General features: G+C 43.1%; 1 protein-coding gene across 1 annotated transcript in view; it reads right to left on the reverse strand.

Moving 5' to 3' along the window:
- Positions 1–5,623: 5,623 nt before the first annotated feature.
- Positions 5,624–21,445, reverse strand: part of BMP7 (bone morphogenetic protein 7) — a 44,204-nt gene continuing 28,382 nt past the window's right edge. Inside the window, exons 3-7 of the mRNA XM_009903217.2 lie at positions 14,219–14,367; positions 9,219–9,416; positions 7,773–7,849; positions 7,172–7,282; positions 5,624–5,869 (exon numbers count right to left, since the gene is read on the reverse strand). Coding sequence (XP_009901519.2) covers positions 5,720–5,869; positions 7,172–7,282; positions 7,773–7,849; positions 9,219–9,416; positions 14,219–14,367 — 685 coding nt within the window. The 3' untranslated portion in view covers positions 5,624–5,719. The remainder of the gene's footprint in view (positions 5,870–7,171; positions 7,283–7,772; positions 7,850–9,218; positions 9,417–14,218; positions 14,368–21,445) is intronic.

The following is a 21,445-nucleotide window of genomic DNA, read 5'->3' on the forward strand; positions in this document are numbered from 1 at the left end:
ACTACCAAGGACATTGCCTGCTCTAGACCTTAGCAGAGAAGATGCTGTGGAACGGAAGGTGGGGAGCTAGGTGGTTTTTTTGTACACCCACAACCACAGTGACCTCCCAAACATCGACATGCTGCTTTAGAGGTATGGCATAAACCTGAAGTTCAGGTCTTGAGCTACAGGTGCTGACACGTTAAAGAACAACAGATCTGCTGAGGTCCTCATGTCATGTCCCTCCCCGCCTTTTTCTTAAGAGCTGCTTAAAATAAGACCATTAGCCTAAAGTAATCGGCAGTGCAGGGCTGCTAATGCAGGAGTCACTTCAGCTTCCCATTCTGAAAGGGTGAATGCATGGTTCTAATTATGGGCAAGCCCCTGAATATTGCAGTGAATACAGCCACTCACCCTCTCCCAATTCCAGACTCAAATGCCCCATTCCCCAAATTACTGCTGACTGGCCTGGGATTGGATTTTACCGTGGACAAGCAAGCCAGTTCTTTGAGGGTGAGGTTAATTGCAGCGGTCCCACTTACAACTTATCATTCAAATGGTTAAATGCTTAACCATGCCTGCAAAAATCAGTCAAGGGCAAAGCTGCCTTTCTGAGGGTTTGTGGGAGAGGGGCTGTAGGCCTCTCTGCTCTCCCAATTTCCCCAGTACTTTTCTCTGATTAAAAAAAGAAAAAAAGAAAATTGAATGTGATGAACATGACTATGACTTGTCTTGTTCTCCTTTTAAGTATAAAGGCCAAATTCAAGCTGTCTAAAGCTTGTGTTGTCTTCATTTATGGGATTAATTCAAACATCAGGATTCTATTAACTGGAGAAAAGAGCAGATTTGTGGGCAAAATTCACAGTATCAAAATCTCTCTCAGAACATTAAAAAGTTTGCTTCTATGTCTGGTCAGCAAATAGCACGCAAACTGGTTTTCCTAGGGGCTAGGAAACAAATAGAGGCATTAAACCTGTGTTATTCCAAACTTCTGCTCTTTCTTAGCTTCTAGTTTAGGAATACAAATTCTACTGTAGGAATAGATATTTTTATTTGAAACAGAGCAACTCAAAGTGGCCATAATAACCCATTTGTGTTGCTTTTGTACTTGGTAATGAATGACTGTAGTATAAAGTGCTCCTAGTTTTTGCCTCAAGGTCTTGTCAATCATTACCTGATAAATAAAAAACTTCAAACGGGCTCCTTTTAGCTTAATTGGGCAGAATTTCGCTCCAAAGGAGCAGCTGAATATGGAGAATAATGTGTTAGCAATGAAAGTCAGCAAACAGGGTGTTTGGATGGAAACAGAGGATGCAAACACTGAACTCAAAAGATGAGCCTTTACCCAGGAAGTGTCTATTCCCATTGCAGGAAGAGCTGAAGGGACTGAAGAGAGCAGCAGAGGAAATCCTCTGGTTCTTGGCCATGCCACTGAGCTGTGCTTGTGCTCTCCCTTGCTGGGTTTAGGCTTTACAACTGACACTTCCATAAAGTCAGGACTCTTAACATTACACTAAGGCTTGCTTAAATCATTATCTTTTATTATGTGACCATTGGCAACAATGGAGGCAGTTTCTTGCATAGGGACAAAAGGATCCCACTGTCAGTACTGGAACAGATCTAAAAGAGCCCAGTTAAGCAAACATAATGTCCTCCAAGTTTGGCCTGGAAGGAAGTTAAAATAACTGATCTATAAATGTTTTAAATGTTCTTTAAAATGTCATTACTCAGATAAATCTAGCTGTTTTGAAGCTGGTTCTCTAGAGTTTTATGGCCCTGCCAGTTTATGGCAGCGTTTGTATTCACTTCAAGAATTCCTCTTCCAGAACAGTAGATGAGGAGACAAAGCCACAGTAGCGCTGCAAACTGAGGGGAGGCTGCAACCAGCTCGGGAGCAGAGTTTTGGCTCCCAGGCTGGGAAAACTGCTCCAAAACATATCCAGCTAGTTGTGTGTGTTTGTGGCAGAGCTGGAAACCAACCAGTATTTCATGATGTAAGGCTAGAGATGTTGGCATTATTGGTAAAGCTTCTGTTGGTGCAAGACTGGCACTGTAAAACAGGATGATTTTTCTTCTTCCTAAATGTTTCTACCAGTTGCTGAAACCACCTCTGACTTACGCTGTGGCTAAAAGCAAAGAATTGGGACCATAATGAGAAATAGCAGAGGATGATCCTTCTAGCTTCTAAAAGTAGGCATAGCAAAGCCAAGCAGGCATCAGTTTTGGTCAATAAGGGCCTTTCTGCTGATGCTTGGCTGGACTTCAGATTGCTGCATGAAGCAAATTCATTTTTGGGTATGTAATCACTTGAGAAAGATGGTAGATGGTAGTTCAACTCCACAACACTGATGATTTAAGCCTCTGGATCAACAAAGATATCTGCATAAACGGGCACAACTCTGCTTGCAGTTCAAAGTAAACAAGAACCCAAAAACTGCTGTTATGCCCTGAAGATATAATATTAGTTAATACAGGGGTTTAGACCATTATTTTTTTCAGCTGCCTCCATAGCAATGTGGTGTGGTATCCACAGTAGGAAACCTCATGCCAGCAGCATCTCTGAAATATGCTAAAACAATCTAAATTAGAAAATGTCAGCTTCTTGGCTGATGTTCCTTTGGAGTTCCTTTCTTCCTTTCTTGTGCCTCTATAATTTTATTGGGATGACTAAATCTCTGAACTATGTTAGCAGTAAACAGAACTAATTTACCCCCTGCTTCTTTGAAACAGCTGCTGACAGCTGCACTACAATTCAATCACAGATCTTTGCAGTGCAGACTGCAAGACATATTCATATTTTTTTGGTAGAATTCCCTCTCTGTCGTATTTGGGCTGAAGGAATCACACCCAAAAGCAACACGTGCAGGTCTTGCTCGTACATAAAGATTGATGTATGTGAAAACAGAGGCTCAGGATGAAATACGCCCAGCCAGAAAGGTTCTTTGAATATAGGGAGAATAACCACACAGATACACGCTGTTGTTGGGATATCTTTTGTAAAGTTGCAATGATTTATTTTACTAGTTTGTACAAAAGGCTTCTGACAACTGCTCTATGAAAAGAACCAGAAATGTGTATGCATTTTTGCCAACTGTTAATAAATATCTTTCTTAAATAAGGAAACAAATGTGTTTAGGAACCGAGAATCATTTTTCCTGGATGTGATTGAAAAGGAATTCAGAGATGGAAATAAATAATTCTTCTTCAGCTTGTGACAACTATTTACATAAAAATGTACAAACAGTGAAGCTGATGTTGAGCCTAGCAACAGAAATCCTGTTATTATGTTTAGGGGGGGAAAGAAAAAAAAGAACCAACAACAACAAACAAACCAAACAAAAAACCAAACCAGAAACAATCCCCACATCATATTTAATATAGGAACCCTATACAGCAAGATACTCTGGTCCAAGTTAAAAATGCAATACACCAATGCAGTGACCACACACTGAAACACCCGCAACAAAAACTAATCCTTGACTACTAAATAGTGGAAGTTTAGGCATCATTATCTTTTAACTTTCTAGGCAGTATCTTAACTTCCTTTAGGAGGTTTACAGAAGCACTGGTGTATATATGTATACAATGTCAAAAGATGCTTCCCATCTGTGTGATTGCTATACCTCTCTAAGTAAGAGATGCACTGAAGGCAGTTTTGGCTGTTTATTGTAGATGGTCTTGTCTGCAGGCTCCAGGGAGAGAGAGTCTTTTGGCTTCAGCTGTTGTCCTGCCATTTGTCTGGCTGTAACTATTTGGTTCAAGACTCACCTTGGGGCAGTTAGGAAGTTTGTTAGAGTTGTGCTTGAGGAGTATGCATGCTATGGCCAGGATGGTCCTGCAGATGTTTTGAGTCATCTGGGTTGGAATCTTGGGTACATCTGGTAATGTGGCAACTGCTCATCGAGGCCCCAGTCCAAAACCTACCCATGTTGTGGAGAGACTTCTACTTTCCCATAAGCCTGATCCTGCTACTGAGAAAACTGTTGGGAAAGCATCAATTGACTTAAATGAGATTAGAATTAGACCATTAGAAACAAGTTTCCAATTTATATAATAGACAACAATTTTTTTTCTTCCCTTGCTCATTCTTTTTAAAGTGAGGCATCTGGTCTGGATTTGATCTGCAACTTAAAGGAAGAAGAGCAGTGACTGTCTTCTAGAATAAGGCAGTTGTGTTCATCTATCTTCTTTCCCTAACTCTCCTCTAAGGCAAGATATGGAGCCAAGTTCCCACTGTGGCTGCATCACCCTGTCCACCCTGAGCAAAGAGAACCACCTCCAGGGATTTATTATGTTCTGGACCCAGCTGTTGGAGGTTGAGGTTTCGAAGTTGGGAAACTTAGAGCTGGGTGTGCTGAGGATCTGGTGTTTTATTGGATTGAATTTTCTTTTTTATCTCCTGGGTGACACATATGCCAATCCTACTTTTGTAATCACAACCTATGCCAAAGTGTTGAATTAGCTCATGATTGGATACTGCTACTTTGTATTCTTCACCACAACAACTTTAATTGAGTTTTAATTACGTAAGTGTGATGTTTGTGTAACCTGTGACTTTAAAAGAAGGAAAAAGAAAAGCCTTGAGGCTACATTTTCTTGCTCCTGATTCCACTTTTTTTGGCTGTGGCTCCTGAAAGGGTTTTTTAATTTTTAGGGTTTCGGTTTGTTTTGTTTTGTTTTTTAAGATGAAGCCAATAATGAAGCAGGGGGGGTTATCAAAACCACTGACCCTGGGAAGTAAGGTTTCCTAGCTTGTTTCTAGTCGAGTCTGTGTGGTGCTGGGTGTATGTCCCAGTTTACAGCACCTTCTGCACTTGAACCTCCCTGTTTTGAGAAAGTATTGGAACTTGTTGTGTCAGTGAAGTCAATGGACATTTTCCAAACAGGAGCGGGATCTTTAGCTGGCTTTCACAACTCCATAACTGCACAGGCTTAATCTCTGTTTCTTAACATTTTGCTGCTTTCCTGTTTCAAGTTCATAGCTATTCTAATTCTTTCTGGTTGCTAGAGGAAATTTCCTTCCCTGTTGATCAAAAAAGGTAGACTCAAAAAGTCTTGCTCTTTGGAGCTATTGTCTTCAGTTCTTTTGCCTGCCAGTTAGAAAATTCTTGGGGGGTTTATGTTGCTTTTTTACTTCCTTCCTTAAGACCAATCTTTTGAATTTGCATTAATCCAGGCATAGTTTTTGCTACTATAGTCTAAAACTGGAAGCTTCATGTAATTAGTCTTTCTTTTTGCTTATGAAATTGAAGGAAACAGAGGGATGGAAGTAATCATTCTCTAACAACCTGTTCACTCCAGGTATATTATGTTCATTTTATTGCAAACTGTGTTACAGGAACTATGCACGCTTATTAGTCACAGCACATTCTCACCTTTGATAGATTATCATTTTTTTAACTCACAACCAACTCTGGTGAGCTTGCAATCTTCAGAAAGACTTACTGGCAGAAGTATGTACTGCAGGAGCCGATTTTGTAGGCAGATTTGGTTTTAAATGGTTTCTCTGGCTTGTTTCAGTTTACAAGCTCATTGTCTGTAATAAACTAAAACAAAATGTGTTCAAAAGCCACTTAGATCCAGAAACTCTTCCATTGTCTGAACTTTCAGAAGCCCAGTCCTACAAAACTGTTTGGGGTTTTTTTTTTTAAGCTCATGGCTGGAGTGCTAACCTTTTCCCCTCCCCCACATAACCATACAAAACCACTCTTCACAAATAACATTTTTCTTTCCTACAAATCTAATGACAGCCACATGCTCGTACCACCATGTTCCTGTATTTTTTTAAGATAACATTGGAGCTGTCATCAAAATAGAGCACTGAGATGGCATTGAGTTGTGTAGGAGCACAGCAGGGTTTCGGCACAGTCTCTGGGTTTATAAAGTGAACCTAAGGAATGAAAATAGAGGCACGTTAAGATTTACTTTTCCTCCTCTCCTCCCCCGTAGTTTTCTTTCCCAAGCAACCTTCTGTCTGTCCCATGCACTCACTCAGACATGTTTTGAACACCTGGCTTTGTGTACAAATGTCTTGAGATGTCCCCTGCATGTACCGAGGCTGACACATGCAGCCAAGTCAGATCTAGCTGGAAATCTTTCAGTGAGGCATGATTGCATCAGGAAATTCCCATCTGTCAGATCAGTGTTCTGCAGAAGGGTACCAGTTACAATAACCTCCATGGGACATGCAGATGAGGTTTCAAAAGAAATCCCATCAGCCCTGGCCATGGGGCCCTGTCCCTGTGGCTGGCAGCACCAACACTCAGCTTGGGCCAAGGGCTCTAGGTCCTCTCTAATCTCTCCTGAGCGACCTCCAAGGAGAGGAGGCAAAAGCAAATAGAAAGCAATCTACCAGGAGAAAACCATCCAGATATTTGTTCCCTTGGTCTTACCTAATAGGTTTTTTTATGCTGTCCTTAGATATGCATAGGGCACGAGATGTAGATGGAAAGGTGGAGTGAGCCTCCTCATGCCCTCCAGATGTGTGCAGGGTGCCTAGGGCTGCTAAGCTGGATCTAGGCTGGGTAGGAGAGGGCAACCAGGGAGGTCAGCTGGGAATGCTGGACAGCCTGGGTACTCAGGACCAGCATGTCCCCTGTCCCATGCCAAAATCTGTAGTGCATTGGCTTTGGTGATACCCTGCTGGGGCTGGGTGGCCCCCAGCCAGTGTTGCCCCTGAGCACGAGCACTGTGTCATGAGGACATGCCAGCTCAGGGCTCCTATCTGGGCATCTTTGTACAGTATCATAAAAACAAATATGCCCACAGAGCAGCCAGGCTGTGTAATTTGAGGATTCACTGACTCCTTCCTCAGGCTGCCCCAAAATCTGCTTTTGGCAGCAGCCTGTAGTGGGTCTTTACAGAGTCCTTCCAAGAGATGATGACAGTGGCTCTCACATCCTGCTCTTTCCTCCCTATGCAGTGGGACTGTACCACCATTAAGATGTCAATCATAGGGCCCTTTTAAACTAGAGACAGCATGTCAACGCTTGCAGCAAAGGCAGGGTAATTCCTAGCCAACTGTTAATTCAGGCCACTTGGCTAGACATGTTGAGCCAGATGCTGCAGGCATCTTAATAAGCTAATGCAGACCTTCCTTCTCTTGTTAGCTTGGCAGATTTTTGTGTGTGTATAAGCTTACTTCTGAGTAGCACCTATCAGACATAACTACATGGTTGCACAGTGCACCTACCAGTGTCTGTACAATGGCATGATTGGTAGCATTCATGTATGAATTCAAGGGGAAAGCACATTCTCCTTCACAGTAATATGCAGCATAGCCCTCCGGAGCAATGATCCAGTCCTGGATTAAATTGAAGATGTTAGATTGCAAAGACAGACATCTTGTGCAGTGAAACAAAAAGCAAACCATCTTTCAATCTGTACATTCACACACAGTTTACAGTGCTCTGCAAACTAAGACTCTGGCACCCCGGCCTTTCTCATGCTATCTTATACACCTCTGAAGAGGCTGCTTTTTCTGGAGAGGCATATCCAACTTTGCAAATGTGCCCATGGAGTAGTTAACTTCAGGGCTTAATTGGTTATCTGTTCATCCAGCCCCACCAGAGGAAATTTTGGGCCACAGTTTGTCAAAAGGCCCTTATTGTGTTGAGTCCACCAGTCTCACACTAAATGTTTGTATACCCTAACTTTGCAGAAGCTTGCTAAAAGCAGTATGCAATTTCTCCCTCAGGACATAAAAATGACTGGCTTGATGTCACCATTGCAGCTCAGTATGTGATGTGCAAAGGCACTCCAGCTCACACATCTGGATCATGCACAGCCCTTACCTGCCACCCCAGGTCCCTGAAGCTGACGTAGAGCTCATGCTTCTTGCAGGCTTGTCGCTGATCACTGCTGCTGTTCTCTGCATGGGGAGAAAGAGTGGCCATAAGGCTGGGTGGCTCCGGTACCCAGAGCTCTCAGCAATGCCCCCAAAGGGAGCAAGGCATCGCTGCTCATCTGGGCCTTTGTGTTGCTGATTTTTAAAAAAAATACATTTTCAGTTGTGGTCATAAAATAATGGCTGGGGAAAGACCCAGGAACATCACTTTTCATGTTTTGGCTTTTTTCTGAGCTTCCTCTGACCTCATAGTAGCACTGATTAAATACAGGGAAGCTGCAACAACATTAACGGGACAGAGTTCTCCTCTAGCCTTGCAGGCAACCCCAAGCATCCCAAGGCAAAGGTTAGCTGCCTAAGATAATACTGTACCCTACACTGTCCTTGTCCTTCTGCTTCTTACAATCTCTCCCTCATTCATTGAAGTGCCTGGAATTTGTCACTACTCTCAGCAGAGCTAGCCCTGCACCGTGGTTCCTGCTGGGAAGGTCACCAAGGGCCTGTTATCCTGAGGTATCTCACAATTAAGACACGTTTCTATTTCAAATGCCTGAAGGAGTTTTCTTCCATATTAGGAAGCACAGCTCCCCCCAAAATAGCTGTGGTTATCCTGAGCAATGAATGGGCTTCCCTCTTCCGTGTGAAACTTTTGGGACTACTAAACCTTTGGGGAGCCTAAACTTCGTATCACAGAACCTGCAAGTCTACAGCATTTTAATTCAGATCCACTAAAATACATTATTGTTTTAATCACACATTGTTTCAAAGAAACATTATTTTTGTAATTTTTCTGAAATATTCACAGAATCAGAGAATGTTAGGGGTTGGAAGGGACCTGTAAAGATCTGATCCAACCCTCCCACCAGAGCAGGATCACCTAGAGTAGGGCACACAGGAATGCATCCAGGTGGGTTTTGAATGTCTCCAGAGAAGGAGACTCCACAACCCCTCTGGGCAGCTTCTTCCAGTGTTCTGCCATCCTCACAGTGAAAAAGGTTTTCCTTATGTTCATGTGGAACCTCCTCTGCTTCAGCTTATACCTGCTGCCAATTGTCCTATCATTGGACATCACTGAGAAGAGCCTGGCTCCATCCTCCTGACACTCACCCTTCACATATTTGTAAACATTAACGAGGTCACCTCTCAAGTCTCCTCTTCTCCAGGCTACAGAGACCCAGATATCTCAGCTTTTCCTCCTAAGTGAGATGTTCCACTCCCTTTGTGGCTCTGCACTGGACCCTTTCAAGCAGTTCCCTGTCCTTCTCAAACTAAGGGGCTCAGATCTGGGCAAGCAGTTTCAACCCAACACCTGGCAGACCAAAGAGACAACCAACTGCTGAATGTGGGAGAAACCTTTCCCATGTTACCCCCCAGCCAGCAACCCGTGCTGTACCTGCAACGTTGGACACCCGGAAAGCTTCCTGGTTCTTTGGCGTTTTCGATCGGTTCTGGCTCCTTTGCTTCCCTCCCGTGGAGCGAATACTGCGCAGATGGACCTCGGTGGCTTTGAAGAAGGCTACCGTGAAGGGCTGCTTGTTCTGTGGGCCGTGCCTTCCGATGAGACCGGCCAGTTTGGGATTGATGCTTTGCCCTTCGTAACAGAACAGACTTGATGAGAGGGCCTGCATTGACTTTTTGTGTTCAGCAGCCTTAGTGAGGCTAACAAGGGGGAGAGCTGCTGGCTACTGAGGGCGATCCCTAGGCATGTCTGTAGGAATCCATCCACCAAGGGCCTGGGCTTAATCTGACAAGAGCAGCTCAGCACAGCTAACTTCATTTTATATCTGCATGTAAAAGTTACATAAAATAGCCCTACCAATAATTATTTTACCTTAAATCCACTTAGCATTAACTTTTCCTGCATTCTTTAGAGGGGTTTCTTTAAGTTCACCAACCTATAATTTGAAGTGATCCTATAAAAGGAACCATAAAACTCAGCCCATAGGAACACTAAATTCCCACTGGAAGGTTATTAACTTAAAATAAAAATGCCTTGCATGAAATGTTGACAGAGTTCCAGATATACTGTAGCTGAGAGAAACAAATAGTTCAGATGTTTAGAGACATTTTGCTTATTGCTGTATTGTGGCACTACTGTACCTGACCACTGCTGCACAACTGTGATTACCATTCATGCTTCCTTCATCCTGGGCTTTTAAAAAATTCTGATTTTTGGTAAAAGATGATTAGATGCTTTCTCTGTAGAATTAAATCAATTGTTATTAAAAGAACCCCAAAATCTGCAAGCAGCAGGTAGCACTGGAGAATTGAGTATTTCTCCATGTTGCCTCCACAGGATGTCTGAGTGCTGTTGTGAAATGCGGGGGTGGTATCCAGAGTTTCACTGTTGCAAGCTATTGAGTCTTGCTGCTAGGTCAAAGTCATGTTAATGGCTTTTGTGATCCTTTTGCTGAGGACAGAGCTGGGCCACAATTTGTCAGCCACAAACTGAGTATGCCAAAGGACAGGTAGCGCTTGTCTAGGGAAGCCCTGAAAAGCAGCCTGGTCAGGAAGAGCAAGTGAGGGGTTCTACAGGCCACAGACTACCATGTATAAAGAAGCTGGTAACTGGAAGTATTCTAGGTGATGTTCTATAACTGCTGGCTTCAAAATGAATAGACTGCATATCAAAGATTATAAATCATTGTCTTTATGGAATTGTTTCCCCCTTTGCTCTTGCATGTGGCCAAAAAAATCAGTAAACATGACAGACAGATAAAGGGGGACTGTGGTCAAAGCCTGAGGCTAAGAAACTGACCAGCCTCAACCCGAGTGCATTTTCTATTTGCCTAGAAGTGTGCAGCCCTGTGAGCAAACCCCACGCTGCACTATATGGGATCTGTGGAGAGGACTGGCTCAGAAGGGGTTTTAATGGGAGCTCAGCAACAGAACTACTTCCCAGTGTAGCCAGACCTTGCCAACTAGATAAAGCAAAACTCATCTTGGGACCGGACACCAGGAAAGCTCAGGTGAAAATGGCAAATGCAAAAACTCATGTACTTAGATTTATGTGTGGACACACATCAACAACTTCTTCACCTTCTGCTTAAGCTCCTTTCTGGAAACTTGTCCAAACAGTTTTTATTTTAAACATTTGAGGCTGAGCCCACAAAGTACTTAAGGAAGCAGCTAATGCTAGATATCTAACTAGTTCCACTTGTGCTCAGGCTTTGCCAGATTGAAGCCCTATTTCCTGAAAAAAAACTCAGCTGCAGGAGTTGGAGCTCACTGAAGATCACTGCTACAGCTCTTCCTGCCTCTTCAAAGCAGCCTCCAAGCTTCCCAAAGCTCTCTAAACTAGTAAGTACATCTATGACTACGTTTTTTCCAGTGTAAATTATTTTACCTTTACCATGTCTCTAGAGAGTAGGTTAGCAGTGTGTGGTGAGGGGACTGAACCTTACAGTGATATGTCTAATGGAGTGGCATTTGTGCAGCAGTAATTAGCATCTAGCCAATGAATTCCTCATGTAACACCAGCATGAGTTCAAGAGCAGAATGGTGGCAGTGTTTCCTTAGCGGGGCGGGGAGGGAAAGGCATGGAATGCTCTCTATGTGGTGTAGAACATTTCTTTTTAATAAAGAGGGGGGAAATCCACTTCCTCACTTCCCTGTGCATCCAGAAGGCAAGGTTAAACACAAGGACGTGCGTAGTCACCGCTAGACAATGATAAACTTCTCCCAAAAGAACTAAAGCTGTGCTCTTGAACTGGAGGGCACTGCTTTATCTGCTTTTATAAAACTGCTTTTTAAATACCGTCAAAAATGGGATCTTAAGTAGCAAACTAAGCAAACCTAAGTGGGCAGCTGTGGTTCCCACATGCTGCTGCTGAGCAAGGCGTATCGGGTGCTGGGCTGAGAGCTTGCTGAAGGCTACTGAGTCACTCCAACATTTCTTTTACTTACTGCTTGAGCTGATCCCCATTTTCAAAGAGTAAACAAATGCCCTTTGATTCCACCCTAGTTATACATGTTGACAGACTTATTTGGCAAGATTATAAAGAAATACAAAGATCTGTTAAAATAATTAATTTCTTGTGTATAATTTCATCTGGACAGTGCTCATGACGTCAGACTTTATTTAATAGACTGTACTGGCTTCATGACTAGAGATCTCTGTAATGACAGATACAGAGAAAAGTCAAGGGTTTTTTTCTAATTCAGTTAAAGCTTTGGGGATTGCTCAAGCATATAGTGTTGCATCCAAATCCTGCTGTGTTTGTAGCATATGATTTTCATATGAAGTCCAGGTGTTAAAGCAGCTTTCTTGATAGCACACAAAGTTGGTCTAAATCCAAAATGAAACTTGGGGAGCAAGGAAGGACATGTCCTTGCCATTCAAAAGAGAAAGAAAAATTCAAGTGTATGGTGGAGAAATGTGAATGCAAAGCTGTGCTGCCAGGGGACTTGGTTACAGAAGACAAGCAGACAGCTGGGTCCTGTATCTCTGTATTTACTGCTCAAACACTGCAGGTGATTTTTCTAACTTGAATGACAAGCTGATTGAAGTAGTTTGTTAATCTGTTTTAGGAAAGGAGCAGGTCACTGAGCAATGGGTTGAAATCATATACAAACTCTGAGAGATTTCTCTGGAGTCCAAAAAAATAATAAATCAGATTCCTAATTTTAATTGAATCAAGTAACAGATGAGAATGCACTCATCACTGAACCAGGGAATTTCTGTCTTTGAAGGCTCACTGTGTGATAGATCTGGCCATATGCTTTTAAGGGTCTGTTTCTAGTTGCTCCAGCAGAGCAGACAGGGTTACTGTAAATGTGTGCAAAGTTGCAACATTTCCTTGGATGCAGGATCCCAAAGAAGTCTCCACTGAAATCTGTAACATGCTCATAAATCAGCTGCCATCCTCCTTAACGATGAGAAATGGGACTGACTTCTGCTGTTTTATCACTAGGTGAGAGTGGGGGAGGAAAGTGTGATAAGATGACTTTATCAGTAGAAGAGTGTGATACTGCAGTATCCATAGTGTTTAGAGGCCTTAAGTCTACTTCCAGCTATTGCTTTGCTGTGGATTCTGTGCAGGGTCTTGATGGTTTTCCTGTATGTGAACCACAACAGAACAAACGTGCCATAATCCTGGACACAACTCCTCTACTTCCAAGTATTTTATGTAGGAAGCAAACTGGAAACAAAACAAGAAGTGTTTGAAAACAGGTTAAGCTTGTCTGGGCTGTTGATTTGCCTTACTGCTTGAAGAGCTAAGATGAACTTCTAAATCAGGTTGAAATTGAATCTTTATACAAAGATGGCAAAAGGCATCTGTCTTTGGGGTGGGGACTAGTAATGTCGATCGTGAAGCTCCTGCTTTGTATCTGTGTTTGGTTTTCTGCATTGACTGATCACCCAGGGCAGGTTAAAACAAACTCTGTGCACCTCTGTGTGCAGGTCTCACAGGAGTAACATCACTCTCTCATGTATATCACTCTCCATATGTTGCCTGTTCCAAAACTGCTTTGTACAGTCTTTATGCAAAATGCTACTTACTGGAGATGTTCAGATTGTTGCATAAAAACCAACAGCAAGTGATACCATAAATGCCTATTTGGAGAATTAAAATGTGTCCTTACATAACTACATTCTGAGTATTTATAGTAAATTTGAGCTGGATTTTGCTTAGTCTCCTGTGGGGCATCCAGGAAATTCCAGATTGTTTTGGTCCCAAAAATGCCCCAGAAGATAGAATACTTTCATTTCCTTGCATGAGTTCCCAGGTGAGCATAGGACTCTTAACTTTAAGACAAAGCAGCATGACTTAGTTAATACCTGGCTAGGAAAATTCCCTGCTTGATTCTGAACACATCCTTTCTGGAGATATTTCAGAGCTGGGTCTTCTCACCCATTCCCAAACCTCACATGTTTGTACCTTAAGCATACTGCAGACCCTGGAGTCCAGACCAGACATGACTTTACTAGTAATTTCTGCTGCAAGAGAGGAAATTAAAAGGGTTGCTAGCTGTTTTCTGAATTTGAAAGGACTTTTGTGCTAATTAACACCAGCCTTTTACGTACAGCACTCAGCTGTGTCTTTCCATGTGTACCAACTTTCCTTCTCTCTCCACACCTGGACTGCACTACCAGCAAATTAGATAGCAGCATATATGTACCTTGAAAGAGGTGTATGTAGCTGAAAGTGAAATAACTGCAGACAGGTTACTAATCTGTTAAAGCATTTGAGGTCATCCTTAACCTGACACATCTACGGATTTTTTTATAATTACTGTTATTATTATTTCCCTCTTAGGCAAATTCAGGAAAACCATGCATAAGCAATCCTATTCAAAGTAAAGAGTGCTGAATGCTTAAGGCTTGCCCTGCCTTAGAGTTGTGTACCCGAAATTGAGAGTCACTGACTGATGAGGTTGTCTGACACTCACCATCAATGCCTTCCACAGATAGCTGCAGGCCAAGATTGTGTTGGGGATTCACCACCCAGTGATTACTGGTCGCAGTAATGTCAAACACCAGCCACCCTTCTTCTGCAGCCCAGATAGTTCGAGAGTCCAGCAGGAACAAATCTGAGTCCCTGAAATAAAAGAAGTGTAATTCCCAGTTAGGCTTTCCTCTGGAGCCTCTATAAGCATCCACACATACGCTCTAAGCACCACACTTAGCTGGCCTTTCCACCACAGACAGGCTTTGCTGGAGCTGGGCTGGAGTGCTTTCCCCTCTAATCACCTTCAGATGAAGCACTTTTCTTCCCTTCGAAAAAGGGAGGATGGGTTGAAGCAGAGTTGAGGTGGTTTTGGGTTACTTTGCTGCTACAGTTAACCTTAGAGCTGCTGATGCAACTTCAGGAAAAAAAATGCTTGCCAGGCACAGATTTGCAAAATTATTGTTTGCATATGCAAAGTTGGTAATTGGGCAGACAATGCTGCTCATTATCCTTTCCACACATAATTTCCTGACTTTTATGCATAATTGTAGTGTCAGTACAAGCCAGCTGGAACACTGGTGTGCATATATTACCATAGATAATGTTTTTTCACATTTGTTCATCTGAGGTTACAGATAACTGATTAAGGTAATAACCCTCTGCACAGTCACAGGTCTGCATTACACTGGGTGGCAACTTGCCTTCAATCCTAGCTTAATTTTTCTTTTTTAAAGGCCACTGCTGAGTTATTTTAGTTAAAGAATTAATACCAGAGAGTGTCAGTGACAGAGAGGATTTTGTGCACTTGAAAATGATGAAATCGTTCTGGATTTACAAAACATTTCCTGGCAAAGCTCTGTACAATAAAAATTTGAGAAAACACAGGTTCTGTAAAGGAAGGAATCTTCTCTTATCAGAAATTGAGAGAGATAAAACTTGGATGAAAATTTTGGATAGTGGTGAGGTTCCTTCATAAAAACAGCTTTACAAGAAGAACAAAGAAACATGGAAGTGTCCAGACAAGTCCTGTAAGAGCTGCTTTTGTAGTTACAGTGCACAAACATGATAACTTCTTTAAGTGTAATTATATCCTTTTGAATGAAGAAACATCCTTAGAAAACCCTTTAATCATGTTCTCAAAGCATAAAGAAGGCCTTCTTAATTTTGTCAGTATTGATTTGTCATGTATTTAACTTAGCTGACACGGTGCTGCTTGTTTGCACCAAATATCAAGTGATCAAATATGAATCTGAGAAGTAGAGTCAGCACAGAGGCTTTTGTCTTGCAGCTTTCAGTGCTTCTTTTCCCTGTGAGATACCAAGAAATCAGAGTCTTTTGTCCACCTGACTCAAAACAAAGATGCAGTTTTATAGAATTGTTTTTACTATCTGGCTTTCCTTTCAACCTTTGTGAGCCAGAGCACAGGAGATGATGGCTTTCCTCCGTGAGCTAACGGATGTTGCTGCCTCTGGCTCTGTATTGGCTTGCATGAAATGCAGCTTCTGAAAACAGCTCCTGCAGAGCACAGGAGCCTGTTGCCCAGTGTGTGTAAGAGGAGGATTCTGTTGTTTCCTCACCTTTGGATGCCCATGGCTGAATGTGTAGGTACAGCCAGAGCTGCTGAGGGTCGAGTTAGTGCTTGAATGGGGCAGCCCGGGGAAAGCAGTGGCTGGGTCAGCTCAGTTCAGAAATAGGAGGCAAACTCATATGCTTGCAAGAGATGTATTGCAGGTGAGGTATTGTAATGATTGTAATTCCTCTCCTCACCTAACATGTCCCTGCCACAGAGGAAGGCACTGGAGAGGAGCTTTGGTTTCTTTTAAGCAAAGTTTTGGTTTGTGGAAGAAGCCCTGCATCAGAATTGAACTTGCTGCAACAGTTTCATGCTAATATGCCAGGGATCTTATGGTGGAGAAGTATTTTGGTGGATGTTTGGGAAACCAAGGTGGGTGTCTCAGAAGTGTTTGTGGTGCAGTGCTGAAGAGGCTCAACCCAGGTGCTGGAGCTGCTCTCCAGAGCTCAGTTAGCTTTTCTGGGTGCACCTGGGACAGCTGAAAATAAACAGTATGGATAAGCCCCTTCCTCCACATCAGTTACAGGAATGTAAGATGCTTGAACCCAAACTGGGGGGACAAACTTCCTGGGGTTTCATCTCCACTCTGAATCAACAGCCCTGTTCCCACAGAGCATGACAGCCACATGAACACCTCCTGCCCTTCCCTGTTTACAACATGCTGAACAAAATGCACCCCAGAGGAGCCAGGGACGAGGGAGTAGTACGGATTGGCCCGTTCCAATGGCTGAGTCCAAGTTTCCAGAAGTAAAGGGTTTTTATATTCACATACTGCATCATTTAAGCATGGCCCATGACTGGAACTCATGATTCACACAAGGTTTAGTTAATAGAGACTTGGCTTGCTTGGCTTTTCTCCCTTGTAGTTTGTAGGTTGAAGATAATATTAACAATGATAACTTTTTTGTTTTTAGCTACTGCTCAATTGCAGTATTATTACTCAGAAAAACCAGCCTTTAAGCTTCCCATGCTGACATGATGCAATCAGGGTAACCAGACAACATGAGGCATCAAGTACCAGGGTGAGTCAGTCTGGGAAATTGTATAATGCATTTGTTTTCCTGTAGTTACAGCAATGTGCAAACAATAGGCCTGGAGGGGAAGCCTAAAGTGAGAGAGATCAAAGGGACCTACTGAAGGGAAATGTCCTTCCCACACACACTTGGAACATTTGGACCCCAAAAGGCCATGTGTCAGATACTCTCTGGAGAAGTTCAAGCACTCCTGGATTAGCACTTTTCACTCTGGTCCATCAGAAGCAGCCAGGGATAGGATGCAAAACCTGACTGGTGTAGCAAGCAGAGGCTCCTGAGACTGTCACCTGCTCTGATGAGAAGAAACCTCTTGTTCTTTTACAAAGACATGCCATACTTCCCAAAGACTTGTCATACTTCCCAAAGACTTGTGGCAAACAGCCTTCAGTCATTAGATAGCAGACAGCAAGGCCCTTAGACATCACTATTGGACAAGACCTGTCAAAGAATGTTACTCTGCCTACACTTAACAACATTTAATCTGAGGGTTCCAGCCTCTTGACTTGGGTTAGTTAAGTCTAATGCAGCTGGTTTGGCTTTGAGGTAAAGATCTAAGCACAAACAGAAAAGTTCTCTTGTGCACATCTGACTCTCTGCTATCTCACCTACCAACTCTATCTATATTTAGAGCATTCTTGGAATGATGTGAAGAATGGATTCACAACCAGGAGGCAGAAAAGCATTTTGGCTCTTTGGCCCTGCATTCAATCCCTTCATTTGAGAACTTCAGAGCAGTTGAGAAGCTAGAAGCTATACTGAACTTCTTACCAGGCCAAGAGATAGGAAAAGGCACGATTCTCATTTTACAGAAAATTAAGCTGGGACATGGAAATGTTCATGTCTAGATTAGAGTTACATAAATTATGAAGTCTGGATCCAGACCACAAGTATGTTTTGTTGAGACCACATCAAAATGGCTCAGCATTCAAAGTACTGACATCAGCAAGAGTGTCAAAGCTTTTAGCAATGATAAAACTCGGGGCTTTCAGCTCCGTTTTCTCAAGCATTGGGCTGTCAGTGGAGCCTAAGATGAGGACGTGAGGTTGGCACTCATTTACTGATTGCTTTGGTGGTGTCTGGCACTGGATGCCAGAAAGAAGAGTCACCTCCTGTTAGAAAGCACTCCAACAATTTGTCTACAGGTCATGTAACTGCTGTGTGGTCTATGAAATTTCCTCAGTGAACTTGTTTTCTGAACTCAAGGATGAATAACAAGCATTGCAAAGTGAGGGTGGCTGGGAAGGATGCATGTGAGATCGTGTCTGGAAAGCAGCTGGAGATAGAACAGCCAAAGGGCTGTTGAGGGCTGGTGGCACGAATACAGTGAAAAAAAGCAATCACTGGTGACTAGTGGAAGAGAACAGGACTAAGAAAGTCAGATTTGTGAGGGGTGAGTGGAGAAAAAAGGGGAGACAAAATACAGAAAAGGCAAGTAAGATTATCTTGTAAGGAAACAGTGAAGAAAAAAGTTGCCATGTTGAAATGTAGTAATTGTGAGGATGAACAACAATGAAGCTTCATGAAAATGGGCTAGTGAGAGAGAGCCAGTGAAAACATGAGTTGGCAGCTCTGCAACAGCAAGAAAGAACGGGAGATGAAATTCTGCATTTATAAATTGTAATACACAAGGTCTGCACTGCTCTAGGGCAGCCCTTTCACCAAACAGCCCCTGCTTTTGTGTCTGTTTTCTTCACTCACCCTCCCCATCCCCCTCATCAGCTCTGTTATTTCAAGCTGCTGGTTGACAAGTGGCAGTAAACACTAATGATCACTTCCAAGTGGGATAAAAATTAATAGGAAGAGGACAGGCAGCAGCAGTGAAGGTGACTCTTGGCAACTTTCATTACATTTCAAGACATGCTGATTTCTTGTGACCTGGGGGAGACCCAGAGCTCTGGTTCACCTGGCTGTGTCCTGGCAGCAGCAACTGCATGGCCACTGCCAGGAGGTCCTGCACTCTCCTGCCTGTGTCCAGGTAATCTGCCAGCCCAAAAGAGTATGTTGAGGCTGCCCAGCAGCTGCACTGCTCTAATCCCTGCCTGCTAGTTTGAGGAATTACAGATCTAACAGTGTTTTAAACAATGACCATACTGTGACTTGCAAGAGACTTCAAATGGCTTTACAAGTACAGGTCAACACTCTTGCTTCCGTTTTAAAGTGGCAAACACTTGAGGCACAGATATGTTAAATGTCTTATTGACTTGGTATGTAAACCACAGCTACTAAGCTAGGAACATAATTCTGTCCTCTTCACTGGTATTCTAACCCCAGAGGGCTGTTTGGGTCACAGGCATGATGCAAGACAGCACGTTTACTAGGAGGCAGCCCAAGGATGGAGCTGGCATGGTAGGCCAGGGGCAATTCATGTCCAGGTTTGAGCAGGTGGGGAGACGAGAAGGGAGAATGGACATCCTGGGAGGGTGAGATGAGATCTGGGCTTGGAAGACATCTGTTTGGATTAAAAACTGCAGTATCCAGATTCCAGTTTGCTTGGTGTCATTGCTTTAAGTCGGCTGCAGCTGTTCAAAGGCAAGCTTAGGAAAATATTTTTCAGACTTTCCTACTTTGAGCAGGCCCCAGGATCTCCCTGGGCCTCTCCCTGGCACGTTTGCAACACCCACTGTACACAGACCTGGTGCAGCCCTCCTCCCACACCTTCCCTTCCCCACACGCCTGGGATTCCCTCCTTGTCCTTCCCTCTCTCTCTCCCCCCTGATAAAAAAACCCTCCTCATGCCCCAGGGAGGAGCCATCAGCCTATACAGTCTGGGGTCTTCTCCAGGTGAAGGGATGGCCAGAGCAGGAATAACTTGCTGGAGGTGGTTTCCAAGGATTGGTCTGCAAACTGGCTGTATTGGTAGTGAAAGGAATCTGTATAAATTTTGTTGAATCATGGGAGAAACTAAATTCACTTTTAAACTGCAGCAGATCCTTAATTCTGTTTTGTATGTTTCTGGAAATAATGGTCCCTTTCCTATGTTTGAGAGTATTTGAAAGCTGGGTTTCAAAGACATTAAAAGTGGCAATGTGAGCTTGTTACAGAGCAATGCAGCATGTTTCCTACGAAGCCTCTTGTAAAAGCAGTGCTGAGAGAAATAAGGTTATATACATATCTCTGACACTTTATATACAGCTGTTTCTGTTCAGCATGGAATTGCTGTTCATTAGTGCATCACTTTGCTGAGCAAGAGCCCACTGGGGTATGCAGAATGCCTCCTGCAGCCACTCAAGTGCCTGTGAAGAGTTGTGCCTCACTACATGAGCTCAAGATCTGTCAGAGATTTTGCAGGCTGCAGTGGCTTTTAGGAATGGGCCAAAAGAGAGAACTAGATGTAGGTCTGCTTCTGCAGAGCTATGGGATTTCCATGCTAAAGTTCCTTTGCTACCTGCTAAGAGATGAGTACCACTGACTTGCAGATAAGTCACCAAAAAAATTCAAAACTGTTGTCAGTATCTTTCTAGATGCTGTTAGTATCTGCAGATACCATCATGGTACTGAGGCACCATGTTAAAACAAACTATAACTTTCTTTACTGCAACATCCCTAGAATGACCACACTGGTACTTCAAAAAGCTCCAAAAAGAAGGCACATCTGCTTCACAGGTTGGGTGGACCTCAACCTTGCTTAGTTACTAAGTTACACATAGGGGATTGAATAGGGGCTCAGGTTTGATCTGGGTGCAGAAGTGGTGTAGTTTGGAGTGCAAACTCAAGTGTTCCAGCTGCAAATCAAATCCAGGAATGCATCATGCAGGATCTTATTTTTCTGTAGGGCTGGTAACAGCAGCATTCAAATTGTTTGCTGCCTTTGAAGCCTGTGAAATCTGTAATGGCCACGAAGTCAACAGGTAGCAACTACATTTCAATTACCTGGCTTTATTCTCTCCAAGTAACAAAACTCCCATCAACTTCAAAGGGATTGGGATTTACTCCACAGTGCAAGTGCTGAGTCCAGTGAAATCAGAGAGGTAGATCTGGGATGAGGTATGTCTGAAGGTGCAGGCAGATGGGCAGGACCAAGCTCTGGTGTTGAGGAGAACTATACAATGTGCACTTGCTCTGCATTGTCAGGTTAACATATTGAGGATGATGGTCTGACAATCTGCCCCAGCACTGCATGGGGACATTAAAAAAAGAAACAACAAGAAAACACAAGTTCCTCTCAGTTGTGATAGGAGTTTGGTATCCAATCTGCTTAGTTGTGAGAAATCCCTCTGCACACCTCCATGTCTTTTCAGCACTGAAGTCCCTTTGAAATGCTTGCCTTGGCCGCTGCTTACAAAAACAGCAGAGAGTCTGAGGGCAACGGCAACTTTTAGTTCCCACTAGCAGGGATTGTGACCAAAACCAGGGCTTGATATCCTTCTGCTCAACACCTTTCTCAAGCCAGTTACTGTCCTTAAAAAACTCCCTCCCAGGCTTTCAGATGAATGAACCACGAAGACCAAACAAAAGTTGGACATGAGTCACCAGACTTTAAGTTATGCACATGAAAGCTTTGAGACATATTAGTCAAAATATCAACTGTTTTCACAGTGTTTATGATATTAGGAACATTTTTGCTCATGAATGTACTTGTTTGCATCAAGTGAATAACTGATGCTTTGTCCCTGAAGAATGC

The sequence above is a fragment of the Dryobates pubescens genome, chromosome 26 (assembly GCF_014839835.1).
Source record: "Dryobates pubescens isolate bDryPub1 chromosome 26, bDryPub1.pri, whole genome shotgun sequence".
Lineage (NCBI taxonomy): Eukaryota > Metazoa > Chordata > Aves > Piciformes > Picidae > Dryobates > Dryobates pubescens.